This window comes from Dendrobium catenatum, unplaced genomic scaffold (assembly GCF_001605985.2).
Source record: "Dendrobium catenatum unplaced genomic scaffold, ASM160598v2 fragScaff_scaffold_744, whole genome shotgun sequence".
Taxonomy (NCBI): Eukaryota; Viridiplantae; Streptophyta; class Magnoliopsida; order Asparagales; family Orchidaceae; genus Dendrobium; species Dendrobium catenatum.
The window spans coordinates 424,692-444,008 of NW_021319206.1; the positions used below are offsets into that span (position 1 = coordinate 424,692).

Here is a 19,317-nt window from a genome sequence, read left to right on the forward strand (position 1 = left end):
AAGCATACCATATACAATTATGCTGGGATACATTGGGATAGCATATTATATAAGAGAAATTGTATATTTCGCATTTATTTTCTGAAAACTTGGTAATTCTCGGAATTTTGCACCAATAACATAGAGGAATGGAAGATAAGATGCAAATTAAACTCTGGATATCCATATTTTGAGAACCTGGCCTAATAATTCAATATCTTTTGATCTTAAATGTGGTCTCTTTGTCATTTTGCTTAGTTAAGTTGTTCTAATAAATAATTGTAATGGAATATTCAGCATAGTAATATGCTGAAGGCCATGAAAGTGCCTTTACTTTGATAATGCGGCCATTTTACAATGTCAAAAAGTTTGGAGTTTATAGTAACTTATAACATTATTTGATCAGTATTACCGATCAACCCCTATGATGCACCGACACTTCTCCTCAAAGAGGCGTGCAGTGTACGACACCGTATCTGACAGGACACTCGTCTGACACTCCGACACGTGTCTGACACGTTGAAAACGTGTCCGATTAAAAAATATTAAATACAAATTGGACACGAGTGTCCAACACTCGTATCTTAAATATTTTATGAATTTTTTTAAATATAATTTCTTGTATTTGGCAGAATTTAAACTAAATTTATTATTTCATATCCACAACACCAAATCAATGTCCGCACTTAATACACAATCATCGAATATTCTCATTTTCATTTCTTTTTGGCAATGAAGGTATTTTCATCTCCTCTCTCGGTGACTGATAAACGGCATCAATGCATGACTTTCGATATCCTAATACTAATCATTTTAAGCACAAATTCTACTTAAATGACTTATTTTTTTAAATTATTTTTAAAATTATACTTATGTAATTTTTATGCACTAATTTTAAAATAAAAAAACTATAATGCCGTGTTCAACCCGTGTCCTATATTTTCAATATTTTACGTGTCCCGTGTCCGTGTCATGTCGTATCCGTGTCGCCGTGTCCGTGTTTGTGCATCATAGATCAACACCATTTATGAAGAGCACATTACTTTCCTGAAAAATTCTTATATTTCTGATTTAATGGTTAACCCATTTTATTTATTTTGTTTTAACTTTATTAATTTTCTCCTGCAATTACTTCCCAGGACGAATACTTTCAAGTTGACAAATTATCAACAAAGCATAACGGGTATTTTGTTAATAGGGGAAAACTGGAATGGGCGTAAGTTGACTTCTTATCGTTTTTTCCCCTTTCATCGCTCTCCTTGCACTAGATAGTTAAAAAAAATTGCCTTTCATCTTTATATTAGCACTGCTGCATTCATTTTTTATTGTTTTTTAATTCTTTCTTTGTAACCTCTCATTTGATGTATTAGCTACACACGATGCCATGCCTCTTAAATATTTGCTAAACATATTTTCCTATTGCCCTAAACCTACTTAATGTTTCTTGAATTTTCCTTTTGTTCTACATAATGTTTTCTGCATCATATCAACGTCTCTTAAATATTTGAAATAATTTTTCTATAAATTAAAGTTATTGCTTAGCTTTTGATTTTGAGAACAATTTGCAATTTATATTGGCATAATAGCTTCATAAGAAGGCATTCTAGAATTCCCCCATAATTTGGATTTATTACTCTCATTATGTGGTTGTAACTCTTTCGCCTCATGCCTTTTGTAAAGAACTGAAAGAGGAGGTATATGTTTTGACGCAAAGTTAATACTAAAACCAAAACGCTTAAAAAGCAACTGATCTGTTGACCAATCTCCTTAATTTTGTTTTCTATCGCTATATGTAGTCTTCCATTTACTGTTTTACCCCTTTTTCTTTGCCGGAGAACACTTCTTTCCTTTATTTTGGTATTGTTCTCTACCACAACAGTAACAAGTTGCTATTTTCTGCACTAAATTTCTTGATTACAACTACCTGGAATTTGTACTTGTAGCAGAATATTGGAGAAGCAGCTCTAGAGTGGCTGCAGCATGCAACGGTCAAATTAACAGCTGCAGCCCTCGGGAACAACAGTAACAGAGAGTAACAAGTACCGACAGGACAGTGCAGGCAGCAATAGCAGCAACACGAAACAACTAAAATTGGTAGCAGTAGCCCTTGGAAACAATAGTAATAGAGAGCAACACTCAGCAATAATAGTCAGCAAATATTTGGCGATTGAGAGCTATGACATCAGCAGGGATTTCATTCTCAGCAGTGTCCTGCTACTTTACCTGGGAACTCCATTAGCATTAGCGACCGGAACAGTAGATAGGATTTGCATCTTGGAGACGGGTGGTAGAGAAGGAATGAAAAGGATTCCTTTGAGAGGAATTTCTGATTAGATTTACCACATAATCCAAACCTTTATATAAGCAAATTACAATCAGAAAACTAAATTTTTAAATGGCCTTAAATTTGATATTCAAATTGAAGTAGAACCTCACAAATCTTCCATATAAGATGTCTGTCATAGCGCTTTATGAGTGAATTTTTTTTGAAAATAAAGGCAAATAGATCCCTTATAGTACCAACCCCTGGAATAATTAATGCTACACGTGAATATTCTAGGCTACTTGTTAGAATAGCAGAAACTATTCCTAAGACTTCTGATTCTAAGAAGACACCACCTGAAATTTAGATGGACCAATATATTCTTAATGTAATCAATTCAGCCTCTTTGCACATCAATGCTATTCAAATTTACTTGAGGAGCATAAGCACTTATAACATTAATACTTGGCATTAACACAATCTTTAAAGCTATAATTCTATCTTTAATTTTATTAATTTTTATAATATTATCTTTCAAACTCTTATTTCTAATTATACTACACTATTTTTATTATGACTCCTATATGTTACAATAGTTTAAAATTTAAACTATGAATCTCTTTAACTTTTTCTCCAACTCATTTAGTTTTTTAAATATGTAAAATATTTATCTTCCTATGAATTATAATATTTATTAATTCTATTTAAAGTTGTTACTTTCTTATTTGCCCATATATGTCCATGATGTGGGAACCCTTGCTTATTTAACACTGCACCCAAGTGCTAGCAGAGTAGCCCTTGCACACTTTTCATTATATTGAGATCATACTACACGTTGCTTCCAATAAATGCTCTAGCATTAACACAATGTATCAATTCCTGCAAGAGTACTTATATTTCATGTTCATATTCTAATTCTAATTTCATGGACTAGCTTATTTTGCCAATATAGGGTGCGTTTGGGACGGCTGTTGCTGTCGGTAAAGCATGTTGTGAAATTGGTGTACATAAAACTGCTTTTTTAAGTTGTTGTATAGAAATCAGTCAATGTTGTTTGGATAGTACTACTGCCAAACTGCTGTACTGCTGCTGTTTGACAACAAATTACCTTGTTACCCTTACATATATTAAGATGAATAAAATTTGTTAAAATTTAATTTTTTTAACTCTTTATGTTAACAATTTTGCTGTAAAATATAATTATTTTAACTTTTGGATACCTTGATCAACACCGTTTGCTTCGTTCTTTGCATACGAAATTTCTCCAGCAATCGCTGCCTAGCCCTATCCCTCACCGTCAGCTTCAACGGCGTCAGCGCCGCCCTTTACACACTCGTCGCCAAAGCCATCAACGGTTCTCCTTCTTCCTACCTCCTCCTCAACGCCGTCCTCCCTGTCCTTACCTCCATCACCGCCCTCATTCCTATCCTTCTCCAGCCGCAACCCCTCTCCACTTCTTCCCGCCGCCGTGACACTCACATCTTCTTCCTCCTAAATTCCATGTCCTCCTTCTCAACCCGGCCGCCCCCAACCCTGCCACCTCACGCCTCCTCCTGGCTGGAGCTCTAATCCTCCTCGTCATTCCCGGCATCGTCGTCGCCAGAGAATGGGCTCTCCGCACCATCTATTCCAGCCAGTTGGAAGACTCAGAAGAGTACCAAGACATACTAATTAAGGAATTGATCCCTGCAGGCGATGGGGAACTGGTTGAAAACCAGAACAACCCGGACATCAACGACGAGCGAGGATCTCTCTGCTGCTGCTGCTGCAATGCGTTGATGGCAAAGACATACTAATGGCCATGTGGCGGGCAGTGGCGTTTGGGCCTTCGAGAGTGCTTTATACGACAAAGGAGGAAGAAAGGGGGGGTTTGGAGTTCGAAGAGAAGGAAGAAGATGATTTGTTCGCGACACCGTGCGAGTCCTCGGTGTTTTACACTCTGGCTTCATCTCCCGCTCGAGCGCCGGAGAAGGAAGGGGTTGTCGCCGTCTGGGTTTCGCAGCGATGGCGACAACGTAGAGGAGAAGGTGAGTCGAGATGGATGAGCTTGAGATGGATGAGCTTGAGAAGGTCGACGTTGATCTGCAGCAAACATTGCGATTGGATTTTTTCGTCATTTACGCCCTTCATAACGGCGGAAAGCAGCAACCGCAGCCGACCGCAGACGCAATGAATGGTCGCGATAAGCAGCAGCGGGCCGCAGAAATTTTTCTAACGTTGTTCTACCGCAATGCCCCAAACGCACCCTTAATAAATTTTTCTGAAGCAAAGCAACCGTGAAGCCGTCCCAAACGCACCCATACATTCATGATGTGAAAACTCTTACTTATTTAACACTACACCCAGATGCTGGTGTAAGGGCCCTCACTTTTCACCATATTGAGGTTACACAGTGCGTCACTTTCAATAAATGCTGTAGTTTTAAAATATTTTATTAAAAGATTCATGTCATAATTGTTGGAAAAGTTTTACACTGGTTATCGATAGGACTGCAAACGAACTAAGCGTTCGATAAGATACTCATGGCTTGACTCAATTAAAGCTCATTCATAATCATTTGATTTAATAATCAAACAAGTTCGAACAGTTTTTAAAATACTCGATTAAATGAACAAGCTTGAACAACAATCTGTTCGGCTTGTTTATGTTCATGAATAACATCATGTAAAGCTCATGAACATGCTCGATATGAAGCTCATTAAAAAGCTTGTTTCATGTTCAATATTGAGCTCGTGAGCAAGCTTGTTAAATAACTTGATTAATGTTTGATATTAATAACTCGATTAACTTGATAAGGCTCGTTTGTTAATAATTCGATAAAGCTCGTTTATTAATTTATAAACGAGCAATTTATTTAGAGCTCAATAAGAACCAAACAAACCGAACATGAGCCGAACACAAACCAAGCTTGAACATATATGATTTTAAATTAACCAAGCTTGAACACAATCATAAAAGCTCGAATCAAGCTCAAACCGAGCTTGAGCAAGCTCTTAATAAACGAGCTAAAATATGAATGAATACATACTTGGCTCGGCTCGGTTCATTTGCAGCCCTATTTGTCAACTAATTAATGCATCTCTCTACTTTTGCCATCTAGAGCTTGGGACCTGACTTGTACATAAATTTCGTATCAATATAAAGTTATTAAGTGGAAAGAAAAATGGGAAATTTAAAACTATACTTGATGTTTTAAGAAGAAAATGAAAATTTAATAAAGTTTGATTTTGCGCTTCTTTGAATTTGGCTAGAATGCTTTCCCCCTTGTCTTTAAAATGAACCATGCAAGATTTCATGGCCTTTATATAAAATTCTTAGGATATGAGGTTCAAATATTTATTTGATTGATTTTCCTTGAGAATTTAATTTTAGTCATTTGTTGAATATTAAAGATTTATTACCTTGTTAGAGCCATTTATTGTCTTTTTGTATATTGAGCTTCTATTTTGATAAATATTGTTATATTTGTGCTTTTATCACCCCTTAATACACTGACTGGCAAGTTTAGGGGTGTAAACGTTTCGAGTTGAGCTGAGTATCTGCCTAATCCATCTTAGCTTTTTTAGTTCTTATTGAGCTCAAGCTCGACTTGAGCCCGTCTACTAAGCTCGAGCTCGACTCATTAAAAAAATTATAGGCTTAATCTTGACTTGCTAAAAAATTTATAGGCTCGATCTAGACTCGTTAAAAAACTTATAGGATCGAGCTCGACTCGATTGCTCGAGCTCGTTTGGAAAGCTCATGCTTGACTGGATTGTTGAGTTCGATTTCTTACTTTTAAATTAAACATTTTAGAATTTTTATTTTGAATATAGAATTAATTTAAAAAGATTATAATATATCATATAATGCTAATTTAAAATATTTTTTAAATATATTTTAAGTTAATCGGCTCAACAAGATTTTGAGCCGAGCCAGGCTTAGCTCAAGCTCGTGTTCATTTGATATACGAGCTTAAGTATAGGCTCGAGTTCGAACTCGTGGCTCGATATGCTCGACCTATGAGCTCATTAATGAGTCAAGCTCGAGCCGGCTGGCGAGTCGATATTAGATCTACTTGGTGTACAATATTGTTCTAGATGAAATTACTTCAAGTGCTTTAGAGGTACATAAATTTTTAATTTGATGAATGAGCTAAATTCGAATACACAGAGTATAATTTTAGTAGTAATAGATCTAGTGGGGGGATTGTGACTTTCGATGATCAAATAATTAATAAGAGTACATGTTTTAGATATATCGGGTTTATTGTTCAAAGTGATGGTGAAATAGATGGGGATTTTTTTAGTAGAATTCAAGTTGGATGGTTGAAGTGGAGGAATGCATCGTGCCTTTTGTGTGATAGGAAAGTACCACTCAAACCTAAGGGAACATTCTATAAGATGGTGGTGAGACCTGCAATGCTTTATGACACAGAATGTTGGCCATTAAAAGAGAAGCATAAAATTAAGTGCAGAGATGAGGATGCTCAGGTGGATGAGTGGCTTCACTCTTATAGACAAAATATGAAATGGGTATATACGTGAAAAGGTTGGAGTAGCTCCATTGGCGGACAAGATTAGAAAAATTGCCTTAGATTGTTTGGTCACATAAAATGTCGGCTTTTTGATGACACGGTTAGGAGAGTAAATGTATTATATTTGGCCTATGTTAAGAAAGATAGAGGTAGAGCTAAAAAGACTTGGTTAGAAAGTATTAGAAATGATTTTTTTATTAGATTTAAATGAGAATTTGACTTTTAACCGGACACCATGGCGAAAAAGGATTCATGTAGCCGACCCCACGTAGTGGGACAAAGGCTTGATGTTGTTGTACATACGCATATTTAAATGAGAACTTGACTCCTAATATGACACAATGGAGAAAAAGAATTCATATAGCCCCCACGTAGTGGGATAAATGCTTGATGTTGTTGTTGTTATTTTTGAATGAATCATCCTACCATTAAAGAGGCTTGGATCACAAATGATGAGTTGATGAAGCCTACATTTCATCTACTTAGCATGTACCACACTTATAACTCTTCAGAGGTGATTTCTATTAGTCATGATGGAATTATAATGCAGTTCATGGATCCAAATAAAGAATTAGGGCTAGGCTAAAATTATATTGAACCAAAATGATTCATGAAATTTAAATTTTATTGCTTTATGGATTTCTTGTCATGTAAGTTAGGTTTTTTTATTTATTTTAGTTTAAGGATGAATTATTATTTTTGATAATTTTAGATTAAAATGTGAATTAGTTATTAGATTTAGATTTAATTTAAATATGATTAGTTTTTTAAGTTCAATTATAGCTCTATTTTCTATAATTATTGGGGTGTAATTTTTGTTCTATTGAATTGCAGTTAAAGTTATCTTTTAATATTTTGTCCTCTTTCTCCCTCCTATCTGATGCTTCTCACCAAAAAGAAGATTCCATATGGTTCTTGCTGTCTCATCCTCATTTATGGTTCTCTCAGGTTTTTTGGAAGAGATCCCACTCATTATCTACTTTCAATCACTAGCACCTATCGAATCCTTCTTCCTCTTCCTACAACTTGTCCGCAGACAAAATTTCATTGGTCACCACTTCATCTTGGGATTGCAGATCCCTTCAGTTCCTCTATGTTGCTGAAATCTTACTAGTTGTGAACCCTCCCTCTTGCCTTTTACTCCACCAATTTTCTCTTTTTCCGACCTCCAATAAAGCCAAATTGCATATCCATTTTTCGATTACTTTTAACATCAAATGGTCCTGACTATTTCACAGCATAGTCAATTAAATTTTTTCGTAAGTTTTGAACTTTTAAACCCTTAAAGCTGGGCTCATTATTGAAGCGGGTGCTTATCTTCCTAATTGTGATTATGGAAACTGGAAAACTTATGTTAATGATTCATGTTTTTCAATACGTTATGCAAGAAGTTCAAACCATACACTGTTAGTAGTTCTTGAAAGAAACTATGTTTATAGTATATATTTGAAGTCATTTTCCCCTTGATTATTTGATCTAGATATTTTTATTGCACATAGATTTAATTACTTAATGGTATTTTGGAACTACCTCCGAAAGCTACAGCAAACAAATTAGTTTGCAAGAACAAAAAAGACTTAGTTGATTATACTGAGCTTAAATATGTTTAATTTAAACCCGATTAATTCTTAGCAAGGTTATTATGAAGGTTCTTTTGTCTTACTTTGCCCAAAGCGACCATTATCATTCATAAACCGATGCCTACGTTATTAGGGCTAGCTCCTGCTCCATGCTGGACAGTGTTCTATTGGCTCTGCTTCTAGGGCCAGTTTGTATCCACTTAAATGATTGGAGGCGGTTGGAGCTCAGGTCCATAGTGATTTCCATTTGAGCAAATTCAGTGGTGCCTATCTGTTTGCATGATAGCATGTTGCTATAGTTTTGATGTTTATTGGCTGCACTAAGTTTCCATATTGCAAGCAAGATTCAAAACAATGGTTAAATCCCATGCTCTTCTTTTTGATTCGATATATTTATGAGAAAAGGCCAAAATGGTCCCTTAACTCTTTGGGAGGGACCAAAATAGTCCTGAACTATTTAAGGTACCAATTTGGTCTCTCAACTCCTTAAAATGGGAGTTCTGCCATTATAAAATAATGAAAATTTCGGATGACAACGAGGGTATGATCGGAATAACAAAAAAAAATGACAAAAATAATAAGAAGAAATGGAGAATGATAGTTGCGTTCACAGCAAGCGAGCTCCCTTCACTACGTCTGATCCAATAGGAAAAATGACACTTTCGCGACCCCGATTAGACACGAAGGAGTGTCGTCGAAGGTGACATTCGCGGCTCATTCAAAACCCTCTTGTTGCTACATCGGCGAACTTTCACGAATTCCGATTCGATAGGAAGGAACGTTGTCGAAGGAGGCTAAGAAAGGCTTTTGCGACTTGTTCAAAACCCTATCGCGTCTAGCAACTACAAAGAACGCGGAAGAGAAGAAAGAGTAGCAAATCATTTAGTAATTACAACAACAACAACAAGCCTTTGTCCCACTACGTGGGGTCGGCTACATGAATCATTTTTCTCCATTCTATCATGTTAAAAGTCAAATTTCGTTTAAATCTAATAAAGAAAGATCATTTCTAATATTTTCTAACCAAGTCTTTTTAGGTCTATCTCTACATTTATTAACATAAGTCAAATCTAATACCTCTATTTTCCTAACCGGGTTATCGAAAGGCCGCCGTTTTATGTGACCAAACTATTTAAGGCTACTCTCTCTAATCTTATCTTCCACTAGAGCTACTCCAACCTTTTCATGTATATGCTCATTTTATATCCTATCTCTAAGGGTAAAGCCACTCATCCACCTGAGTATCCTCGTCTCTGCAACACTTAAGAATTAATTTATGTAATTTAATTAATATAAATTAATAAATTTAAAATATTAATTAGATAATTAATGATGTAAATAATAATTAGATAATTAATAATCAAAATAATAATAGTATTTATATAATTATTTAAGTTATTAATATTTATAATAATAATTAATCCCTAAGATATTATTAGTTATGTTAAATAATTAATATATGACTAAAATTTTTAAAATTATAACTAAAATTATTATTAATTTTTCTTATTAAACAAATGATTAATAATTTTTTTTAAAAAACTTATAATTATTCATAAAATATATCTAATAAATAGATTAATTAAAAATTACTAAAAAACCCCTATTTTTTAACACCATTAAGTCCAACATCCATTAGTTTGAATGTTAGGACTAAAATGATCCCATTTTAAAGAGTTAAGGGACCAAATTAGTCCCTCAAAATAGTTGGGGATTATTTTGGTCCCTCCTAAAGAGTTGATGGACTATTTTGGTCCTTTTCTCATATATTTATTATTATTAATTCAAAATGAAAAAATGAATGTAATTTTCAACCTCATAAAAAGATATAACTCTCATCTTTTTGAAGGTCTGAAAAATATGAACCACCATGACTTTGTGCAAAGAACTATTTAAACCGAGTTCTTGAACTAAGTTTCAGCTTCTTCGACTACTTGTGAAATAAATTGGCCTAGCCTAGTTAAATTGACCTTTTAATATGAACCATTTTCTCCCAGTTTTTTAAAACGCTATACTAACCTTTTTTGACTGCGTAGCAAAATTATCCTTGCTTTCACGTATGTCTTCTTTAAAGAGAAATTGCATGTTTGTGTATTTGCTTTTTCCTGTCGGTCTTTGAGAAGCTGAACGTCTATTTTACTTGAATTATGAGATGAATTATTTAATTATTTACTTCCACATGTTTAACAAACCACTGCTGAACTGCAGAAATATATTATTATCTTACTTGGATGGTATAGGGTAAATAATAAATTGATCTTTTATCCAAAAGTATAGAATGGATATGTATGGACATAACTTTTGAGTTAAGACAGGGTTGCCAAAATCGATAAGTTTCTTGTGATTGCTATGTGATTTGAGAATATCAAGGGTACTTGAAGGTTATAGAATTCTTATTTTCTTTATGATTTTATTTTCATTGCTGCTATTCTTGTTTTACATTATACCAGTTTTTTTTCTATGTTAGTACTTGTTTGGCACAGCTTAACCATACAGCAAGCTGTTGCTTTTCCTTAAATCTTTCTGTTCTCCACGAAAACCTTGTTCGTAAGTTCAGATTGACTAAAATTTTATCAGCATAGCAAGTAGTTTTCTATTCAAACCATAGCAGCAAAGTTTTCTTACCTTGTTGAAATAATCAAATTACGTTCGTTATTTTTTGTTTTTCATACTAGTGAACCAAGTTCCTCCCCCAATCTAGCGCCAAAGAAAAGGAGGAGAAAAGATTCAACAAAAGCTCAGAGTGGAACTGACCATGATCATGTTTCAAATGAATATGTGAACATGGGTAATATGAAGATCAAAGCTGCTGCAAGGAATGCTCCTCTGGTGGCAAAGAAATTGTCTACAGCAGAAGCTACAACTTCTTTTGATGAACACTATCAAGAAGCAAAGCTTTTGAAAACCAATGCGAATGCTTCCACTGGCATATACAAGAAACGGACTTCTGACTTTGTCATCAACTCAGATATTGCTCCATATGCAAAACTACCAAACAAGGATCTTTCATCAGTCATAACAGAACCAAAGGATTTCGACAGGAGAAAATTTCTCTCCTCCAAAGATCATCATAAATCAAGTGGCACTACTGAATCATTTGGTACCACAAATCAGGCATCTCGAGAGAAAGCATTTGCTTCTCAAGCTGAACCACAATCAAAGAAATTTAGTGATAATAATGAAATAGAAGTGTTGGCTAAAATGCAGCGGAAAGAGAAACATGGTTATGGTGAATATTCCCATAGTTCTATGTCCACCTATCCTACCCAAGCAGTGGTAAGTAATCATGGGAGCCTAAGAACTTTGTAGTTTTAGTTTTCTTGAACTTCTCTACTGTTATGACTGTATACAAATGGATCTTTAACTTTAATTGATCTCCATTGTAAGAGAACTTTATGGGTCCTTTTATTAACCATTCTCTTTAATAAGATGCATTTATCGTACAATAATAAAGTTGTCTTTAAATAGCCGTCTCTTTTATCATGTTTTTCTTTAAATTTTTTGGAAGCTTCCAAGAGGTTCTATTTAGAAAAAAAATTCAATTTGTTTTCCTTACCCCAACTCAATGATGCTTGTTTTACTTTTTAGGAAAAGCCTAGGATATTATTTAGTTGTATCATAATAATCTAAATTTCCTTTATTAGTCTAGCATACATCTTGTTAAATTATAATATTTACTTTGTTATCATAAACAATTTATTTATCTGTCTGTCCTTGTTGCCTTTGAAGCTAGTTGCTAAGTTTTGCACTATTTCAATCCTGACTTCTATAACTTGCAACAATTATGGAAAAACTAAGCGCTGATTGCCATCTTTTTACTCCCTTTTACGTTCTTTTTTCTATTGAAATATATTTATATGCTAGAGATTCAACCACACTCAACGCTTATGCAATTGAGGTGCTGTTTGGTTTGGTGCATTTGGACAACATTACTAATTTGGCTGTATTTATTTTACTTGAGATTTGCGAAGAAAATGAACTTGAAAGTAAAACAAAATTTACTTCACCAACTTTCGACCAAATACAATAAACTAATTTTGCATGCAAACTCTTAGGATTACATCAACTTTTCGCTCGGGCTATTTGTTTGGGTGCATTTGTAATATTGAGCAAATCAAATGTAGTGGTTTTGAAATTTCAGATATTTGTTTTTCAAGAAAAATAGCTCCAATATAACTTCTTGAGGGATGTGGAATCGCCCCTAATTCATTTTCTATTATATTTGGAATTCATCCAAACACAACGAGATAAAAAAGCATTCAAAGCCTACTTCCCTCGCGTAATGCGATTGCACCAATGCCACTCACTATACTTGCTCGAGATTCGCACAGTAACTCGTTCACACCTCCACACGTGATCTTGTTCACATGTGACCTATCTACAACCTCACTCACGCAACGCTTGCCGCTCGTTGCAACTCCTTCAATGCTCATTGACCTCTTCCCCACAATCCCTCACTTGACCTTTGTCCTTGCTGGTGTTATATCCTAGGTTCATTTATTTTAATTTATAATTTAGATTTATTTTACTTTCAACCAAACACAAAAAGTTGATATCCTAAATTTAATTTATAATCAATCAAACAAATTTTGGTATTTCAAATACATTCTACTACATTTTACATTGCATTTTAATACCTCTTGATTCAAATTACTTGCAAACAAATAGCTCCTCAACCATACACCCCCTTGAGAAGAGTGAGGTTATATTGAATTTCATGTGATCATATGGTAGAGTTCTACAAAGGCTACTATTGACATCTTCATCATTATTCTGATTCCAACATTTTAAATTGGCTTTATGAATCAGCTTTTTTTATAAGAATATGACAAAAAATAATTACTTTACATGTGTTGATCATCCCATCTTGGAACTCCACTAGCTGTAGGATGATCCAAATATTTAAGGTACTTAACTGGCAAAAACTACTTGGGCTGAGAATAGCTGAACGTATAGGCCCCAAGGACACATGGGTGGAGAGAAATCCCTTTTATCTCTACTTCAGGTTGGTGCTCCCCTGAAAATTAAACCACAATTTTAAAATTTTCCTTCTGATTCTCCCAATAGTTCAAATATTATATCTTTCCCTTTTTATTAAAGCAGAGATTCCCCATCAACTTCTGCAATTTTTATTGTAATTACAATCTTAATGTGACTGCCTGAGCGCATTTGACAATTGCTTGGAATCTTTTTTTTTTTTTCAAATTTCGACCGCATAAACTGTAAATTCTTCCGAGTACTCATTTGAATTGATGAAAGGAGGGAAATTAAAGATTATGCAGTCATCATTATGGAATTCCAACGTTTAATATGAGATAGAAATTTTCATGTTTATACAAGTTGGAATCATCACATCAAATCCTAATTTATGTATTTTCTATGCATTAGTTGGTTGATTTGATGATGACTGAGAAAATTATATTTTTTCCCTTGCTTTAGGTTAGTTTGTTTGGTTGGCATGATTTTAATTTTGATTCGATTTAGGTTAATTCTCACAAAATAGTGAGGAGGTGGACTGCCTTATACATTTATATATTATGTTCATAGTTATTTTGGGATATTAGTTTCTGTTGGATTGCTACTGAATTGGACTGGGGCATTGATTTCTTGTGGTGAATTATTTAGGATATCGAGGTTTGAATTCTGCTGGGGAGTTTGCTTTGGTGAGTTTATCTTATCCTGATTCTTTTTCCTTGATTGCATGGCACTGAAGTTGTGTTTTTCTGTGAAATTGAGGAACAAAAATTATGGTGTTTATTGCCATTGTGAGTTGAACATGGAATGGTTGTCTGGATGAGGTTGGTGTAGAAATTTAAGTGGGGATTGCTGTTGCAGTTTTATCACCATCTGTTGGTTGGACATGTTCCTTATCTGTGATTTTTTTGGGGGTTGGCTTCGCTTGATAGCCATATTTATTGTTGGATTGTTTGACTAGTATAGAATTTTGATTAAAATGGGAATTTCGTCTTATATTTTGGGATAAATTTAAATCTTATTTAAGATTTATCTTATGCCAAATGTATCTACTAGCTTAGTTTATTATAATTTTATAAATAGTTAATCTAAGGCATATACCCTAGAATGTTTGGCTTAAATATATTTTTCTTTATGGTTTTTATTTTGTTAGTATAAGCTGATGTATGATTCTTTGAAGTGTGTTACAAATGACTATTTAATTCAAGAAAGTCATCTTCTTGTATTAGTATGATACTTTATTTTTTCATTGAAATTTTTGGTTCCTCGTCCTGTTTTATTGTATAATTATTTTTTGCTTTGTTTGATACTCATGGTTTGATCCAAGGGTGACACATTGATAGTCAACTTTATATGAATTAATTCAATTTATTGACGATTTTTTTCCATTTTGTTGCTATGATTCTCAACTATGTTTATCATTTTATTATCATTTGGCTTTAAATTCTTGTATTGCTTATTTTCTTTTATAAGAATCAAGATGTTGAACGTTACTTTTAATATATGAATTCTCAAAATTTCCTTTATTAGTTATGTGCATCATTTTAGTTACATTATAAATCCTAAGCTTAAGTCATATGCATGCTGATTAGAAGAGGGGCTAATTATCAGGATAATTTAATAGTCATTAAATGTATAAAATTTTAATAACTTTGGAAATTAATTGAATGAATTATTGAACAAACATGTTAATGTTAAGTTGTTCCCTAGAAGCAACGCAATATATGACCTAAATACAATGAAAGAGTCAGTGCATAGATGCTCGAGTATAGTATTAAATAAGCCAGCGTTCCCATATTGCGTTGTAGATATGGATGTAAATGCTCAAAAAATTAAAAAAAGATATATAGGGGCTCGTAAGGAGTCTAAGAAAGTAATATGAGATGCAAAAAAATTAGCTTTTAGTGATTTATACAATAGATTATATTCTAAGGATGATGTAGATACAAGTATTTTCCTATTTCTATTGGATTATATTAACAATTAACTTTAAGCCCATATCTTTTTGCTTTAATCATGGATATTCTTACTTAACGTTTGTAAGAGGATGCACCATGGTTTATGTTTTTTGTTGATATTTTTCTTGTTGATAAGATTAGAGAGGGAGTTGATGAAAAATTTAAATTATAAAGGTTATCCTTAAAGTCTAAAGGTTTTCATTTGAATAGATCTAAAATATAATACATTGAGTGTAATTTTATTAGTATAAAATTTAGTGGCGGAATTGTGATAGTGGGTGATTAAATCATTAAAAAAGTGCATGTTTTAGATGTCTCGGGTATATTGTTCAAAGCAATGGTGAAATGGATGGGGATATTATTAGTAGAATTCAAGTTGGACGGTTGAAGTGGAGGAATGCATTGGACCTATTGACAGAAAAATACCTCTCAAATTTAAGGGAAAATTTTGTAAGATGGTTGGGAGACTTACCATGCTTTATGGTGCAGAATGCTAGCCATTAAAATATAAGTATAAAATTAAGCTAAGTGTTGAGATGAGGATGCTTAGGTGGATGAGTGGCTTTACACTTAGAGACATAATGTGAAATTAGTATATACGTGAAAAGGTAGGAGTAGATCCAGTGGCAATGGTAGATAAGATTAGAGAGAGTTGCCTTAGATGGTTTGGTAACATCAAATGTTAGCCTTTTAATGGCCTTGTTAGGAGAATGGATGCATTGGAAGTAGTTTATGTTAAAAAGGTAGATGTAGACCTAAAAAGACTTAGTTAGAAAGTATTAGAGATGACATTTTTTTTTTAAATTTAAATGAGAATTCTACTTTTAATAAGACATAATGGCGAAAAATGATTTATGCAACCAACCCCATATAGTAAGATAAATGCTTGATGTTATTTTTTGAATTATTAAACAAACAAAATCAAATTGTGTGATGATATTAATTTTGTTGAAGCTTGTATTGATAATTTTGGAAGCCATGCAAGTTCATGCAAGTGAGACTAAAGTGAATTCCAGTGACAATCATCCTAGCTTTTATTGATTGCTTACTAGATGTTGACAACTTCTTTTAAGGACAAACCTTATTTAATAAACAATAAATGCGAATAGTAAAAATGAAATTAATTTGTTGTGTTTAAATTTTATCGTAAGAGTTTAGAGAGAAGAAAGGGGAGAGCAGGAAAGGAACTTAAAATGACTGCTCACTAGATGTTGATAACTTATTTGAATGAAAAACCTTATTTAATAAACAGTAAATGCAATATTTGTAAACAACAACAACAACTTCAAGCCTTTATTCCACTATGTGGGGTCGGTTCCATAAATATTTTTTCTACATTATGTCCTGTTAAAGAGGCAAATTCTCATTTAAATCTAATTAAGAATGATCATTTCTAATATTTTTTAATCAAGTCTTTTTTTGTTTACCTCTACCTTTCTTAACACAAACCAACTCTAATACATCTACTTTCCAACCTTTTCACGCATATGCTCATTTCGTATCCTATCTCTAAGAGCAAAGACTCTCATCCACCTGAGCATCCTCATCTCTGCAACACTTAACTTAATATTATGCTTGTCTTTTAATGGCCAACATTTTGCACCATAAAGCATTGCAGGTCTCACCACCATCTTATAGAATTTTGCCTTAGTTTAAGGTGGACTTTTCTAACACACAACATGTCCGATGCATCCCTTCACTTCAACCATCCAACTTAAATTCTACTAATAATATCTCCATCTATTTTACTATCATTTTGAACAATAGACCTAAGATATCTAAAATGTATACTCTTATTAATGAGTTGATCGCCCAAAATTACAATCCCCAAACTAGATCTATTACTATTGAAATTACACTCCTTACATTCAGTTTTAGATCTACTCAAATGAAAATCTTTAAACTCTAAGTTTGACCTTCATAATTCAAGTTTATGATATAAAACATATACCCAAAAATAGAAAAATTGTTGTTTTCGGAAGAAAGACAACAACTTGATAGCAACAACCTTGAGAAAATTGTGAAAATTTGAGAAAACATTGAAGGATTCCACTACTGATATAGAAAAATAACAAAGGATACACATTTCTTCAATTCGAGAGGAAGAACGACTCTCCAAATCTCTAGTAGAGGGACTAGAGCCCAAGTACACAAGAGATCTCAAATTTCTAATTCAAATTCAATATGAAAACCCTAACCTTCCTAAAAGAAACAAATAAAAATAAAGGATAATTACAAATTCCCTAAACAGCCCCTTAATTAAAAAATTTCCCTCCAAAGCAAGTTTAATTAGCATGCGGGCCTTACGTGGCAGCCGCCCCTCTCTCTCTTCCCAAGTTCCGCCTAGCCCCTTGGGTTGCCGGCTATAGGTGAAAACCGGTTCACTAGGGACCGGTTCAACCGACCCAGGAGGGGCCGGCCTAACATTTCCCCCCTCCCAAAAACTCACCTTATCCTCAAGGTGAAATGAAGGGAACTGATCTTTTACCCTCTCATATGGCTCCCAAGTAGCATCAAAATCGGGAAGACCCCTCCACCTAATAAGCACTTCTTGGTTTCCCTTTTTATATGATCTGACACCTCGTAACTCTAGTGGTTCTAGTATCACTTCTAACTCCTCTGTAAGTGTAGCTGGCAACTCCATACTAAGTGCCTGCTCTTCTAGAGCTCTTCTCAACTGTGACACATAGAATACTGGGTGTATGATGACGAATGGGGGTAACTTCAGATGATATGCCACTGCTCCGATTTTGTCCACAATCTCGTAGGGGCCAAAGTACCTCGGGGCCAATTTAAGGCCGTAATTTTAGGAACACTTTCTTCTCTACTTCATGCTGTATGTCTGTTCTATGTGTATTTGCCTGCTTCTTCATGATTTGCTGTGCCCTCAATAGATGTTTTTTCAACTCTTCCAACACCTTTTCCCTTTCTTCTAAGTACTGCTCCACTGAAGAAACTGGTATGTTTCCTCCCCCAAAATGCATAAGTGTAGGGGTCTCTTCCATACACCACTTTAAAAGGAGTCATTTGAGAAGAAGTATTGTACGAAGTATTGTACCAACACTCTGCCCATGCTAATCATTTTGCTCACATCCATGGCGTTTCATAAGCAAAACACCTCAAATAAGTCTTCAAATTTCGGTTTACCACTTCCGTTTGCCTGTCTGCCTGTGGATGGTAAGCGGTGCTTCTCTTGAGAACAGAGTGACATGCAACCTGAACAGCTCCCTCCAAAACTGGCTGAGGAACACCTTGTCCCGGCCAGACACAATCGACTTTGGAACTCTGTGCAGTCTAACCACCTCTCTGATGAATGCTGCCGCCACTGACATTCTGGTGTAGGGATGGAGTAAGATGATGAAATGTGCATACTTACTTAGTCTGTCAACCACCACCATGATGACTATGAACCCTTCTGATGCAAGCAAAAATTAGGAAGATTCTAATTTTGCAAGCATACTAAAATTCTACCTAGAAAAATAAGTAAATACATTTTTTAATAAAAAATAAAAATACATAATAAGGACATTTAGAACATAAAACAACACTTAAAACTGCATTTCCTTGAGAAGAAAGATACAAATGGGGTGAAACTTGCGGAGAGACGAAAGAGATAAGTAGCCTGAGACGAGTTGAAGAGAGGACAAGCTCGCAAGCTTTCTAAGGAGAGAAGAGAAATGGAACAAGCTTGCAAGTTTTTCCAAGAAGAAACCCGCAAGTTTAGTTCCAAAAATACCTCACATAACACTCTTTTAAACTATAAAACATCACATATATATAAGAGAAAAGGGGCAGCCAAACAGCCCAAATTATCTCCAACCTAACTAATCAAAACAGGGGAAAATAGAAGGCCAAGGGGCTATCCAGAAGCAACACCCGACGAGCCACACAGGAAACCAGAAAGGCAACCATGGGAGACAGGAACGGGCACCACAGGGAATTAGAACAGGCAACCAACGGGGGAAGGAATCAGCCACGGGAAGGGGAGCCAGGGGAGGAAACCGAAGGGCCAAGTGAAGGGGAATGAACCAAAAAACACTTGCATTA

General features: G+C 34.5%; 1 protein-coding gene across 1 annotated transcript in view; it reads left to right on the forward strand.

Moving 5' to 3' along the window:
• Nucleotides 1-19,317, forward strand: part of LOC110093964 (ubinuclein-1) — a gene marked incomplete at its 3' end in the record, with an annotated part of 38,382 nt that overhangs the window by 8,788 nt on the left and 10,277 nt on the right. The window contains 2 exon segments of the mRNA XM_020819039.2: nt 1,119-1,195; nt 11,014-11,614. Of these exon segments, the coding sequence (XP_020674698.1) occupies nt 1,119-1,195; nt 11,014-11,614 (678 nt within the window).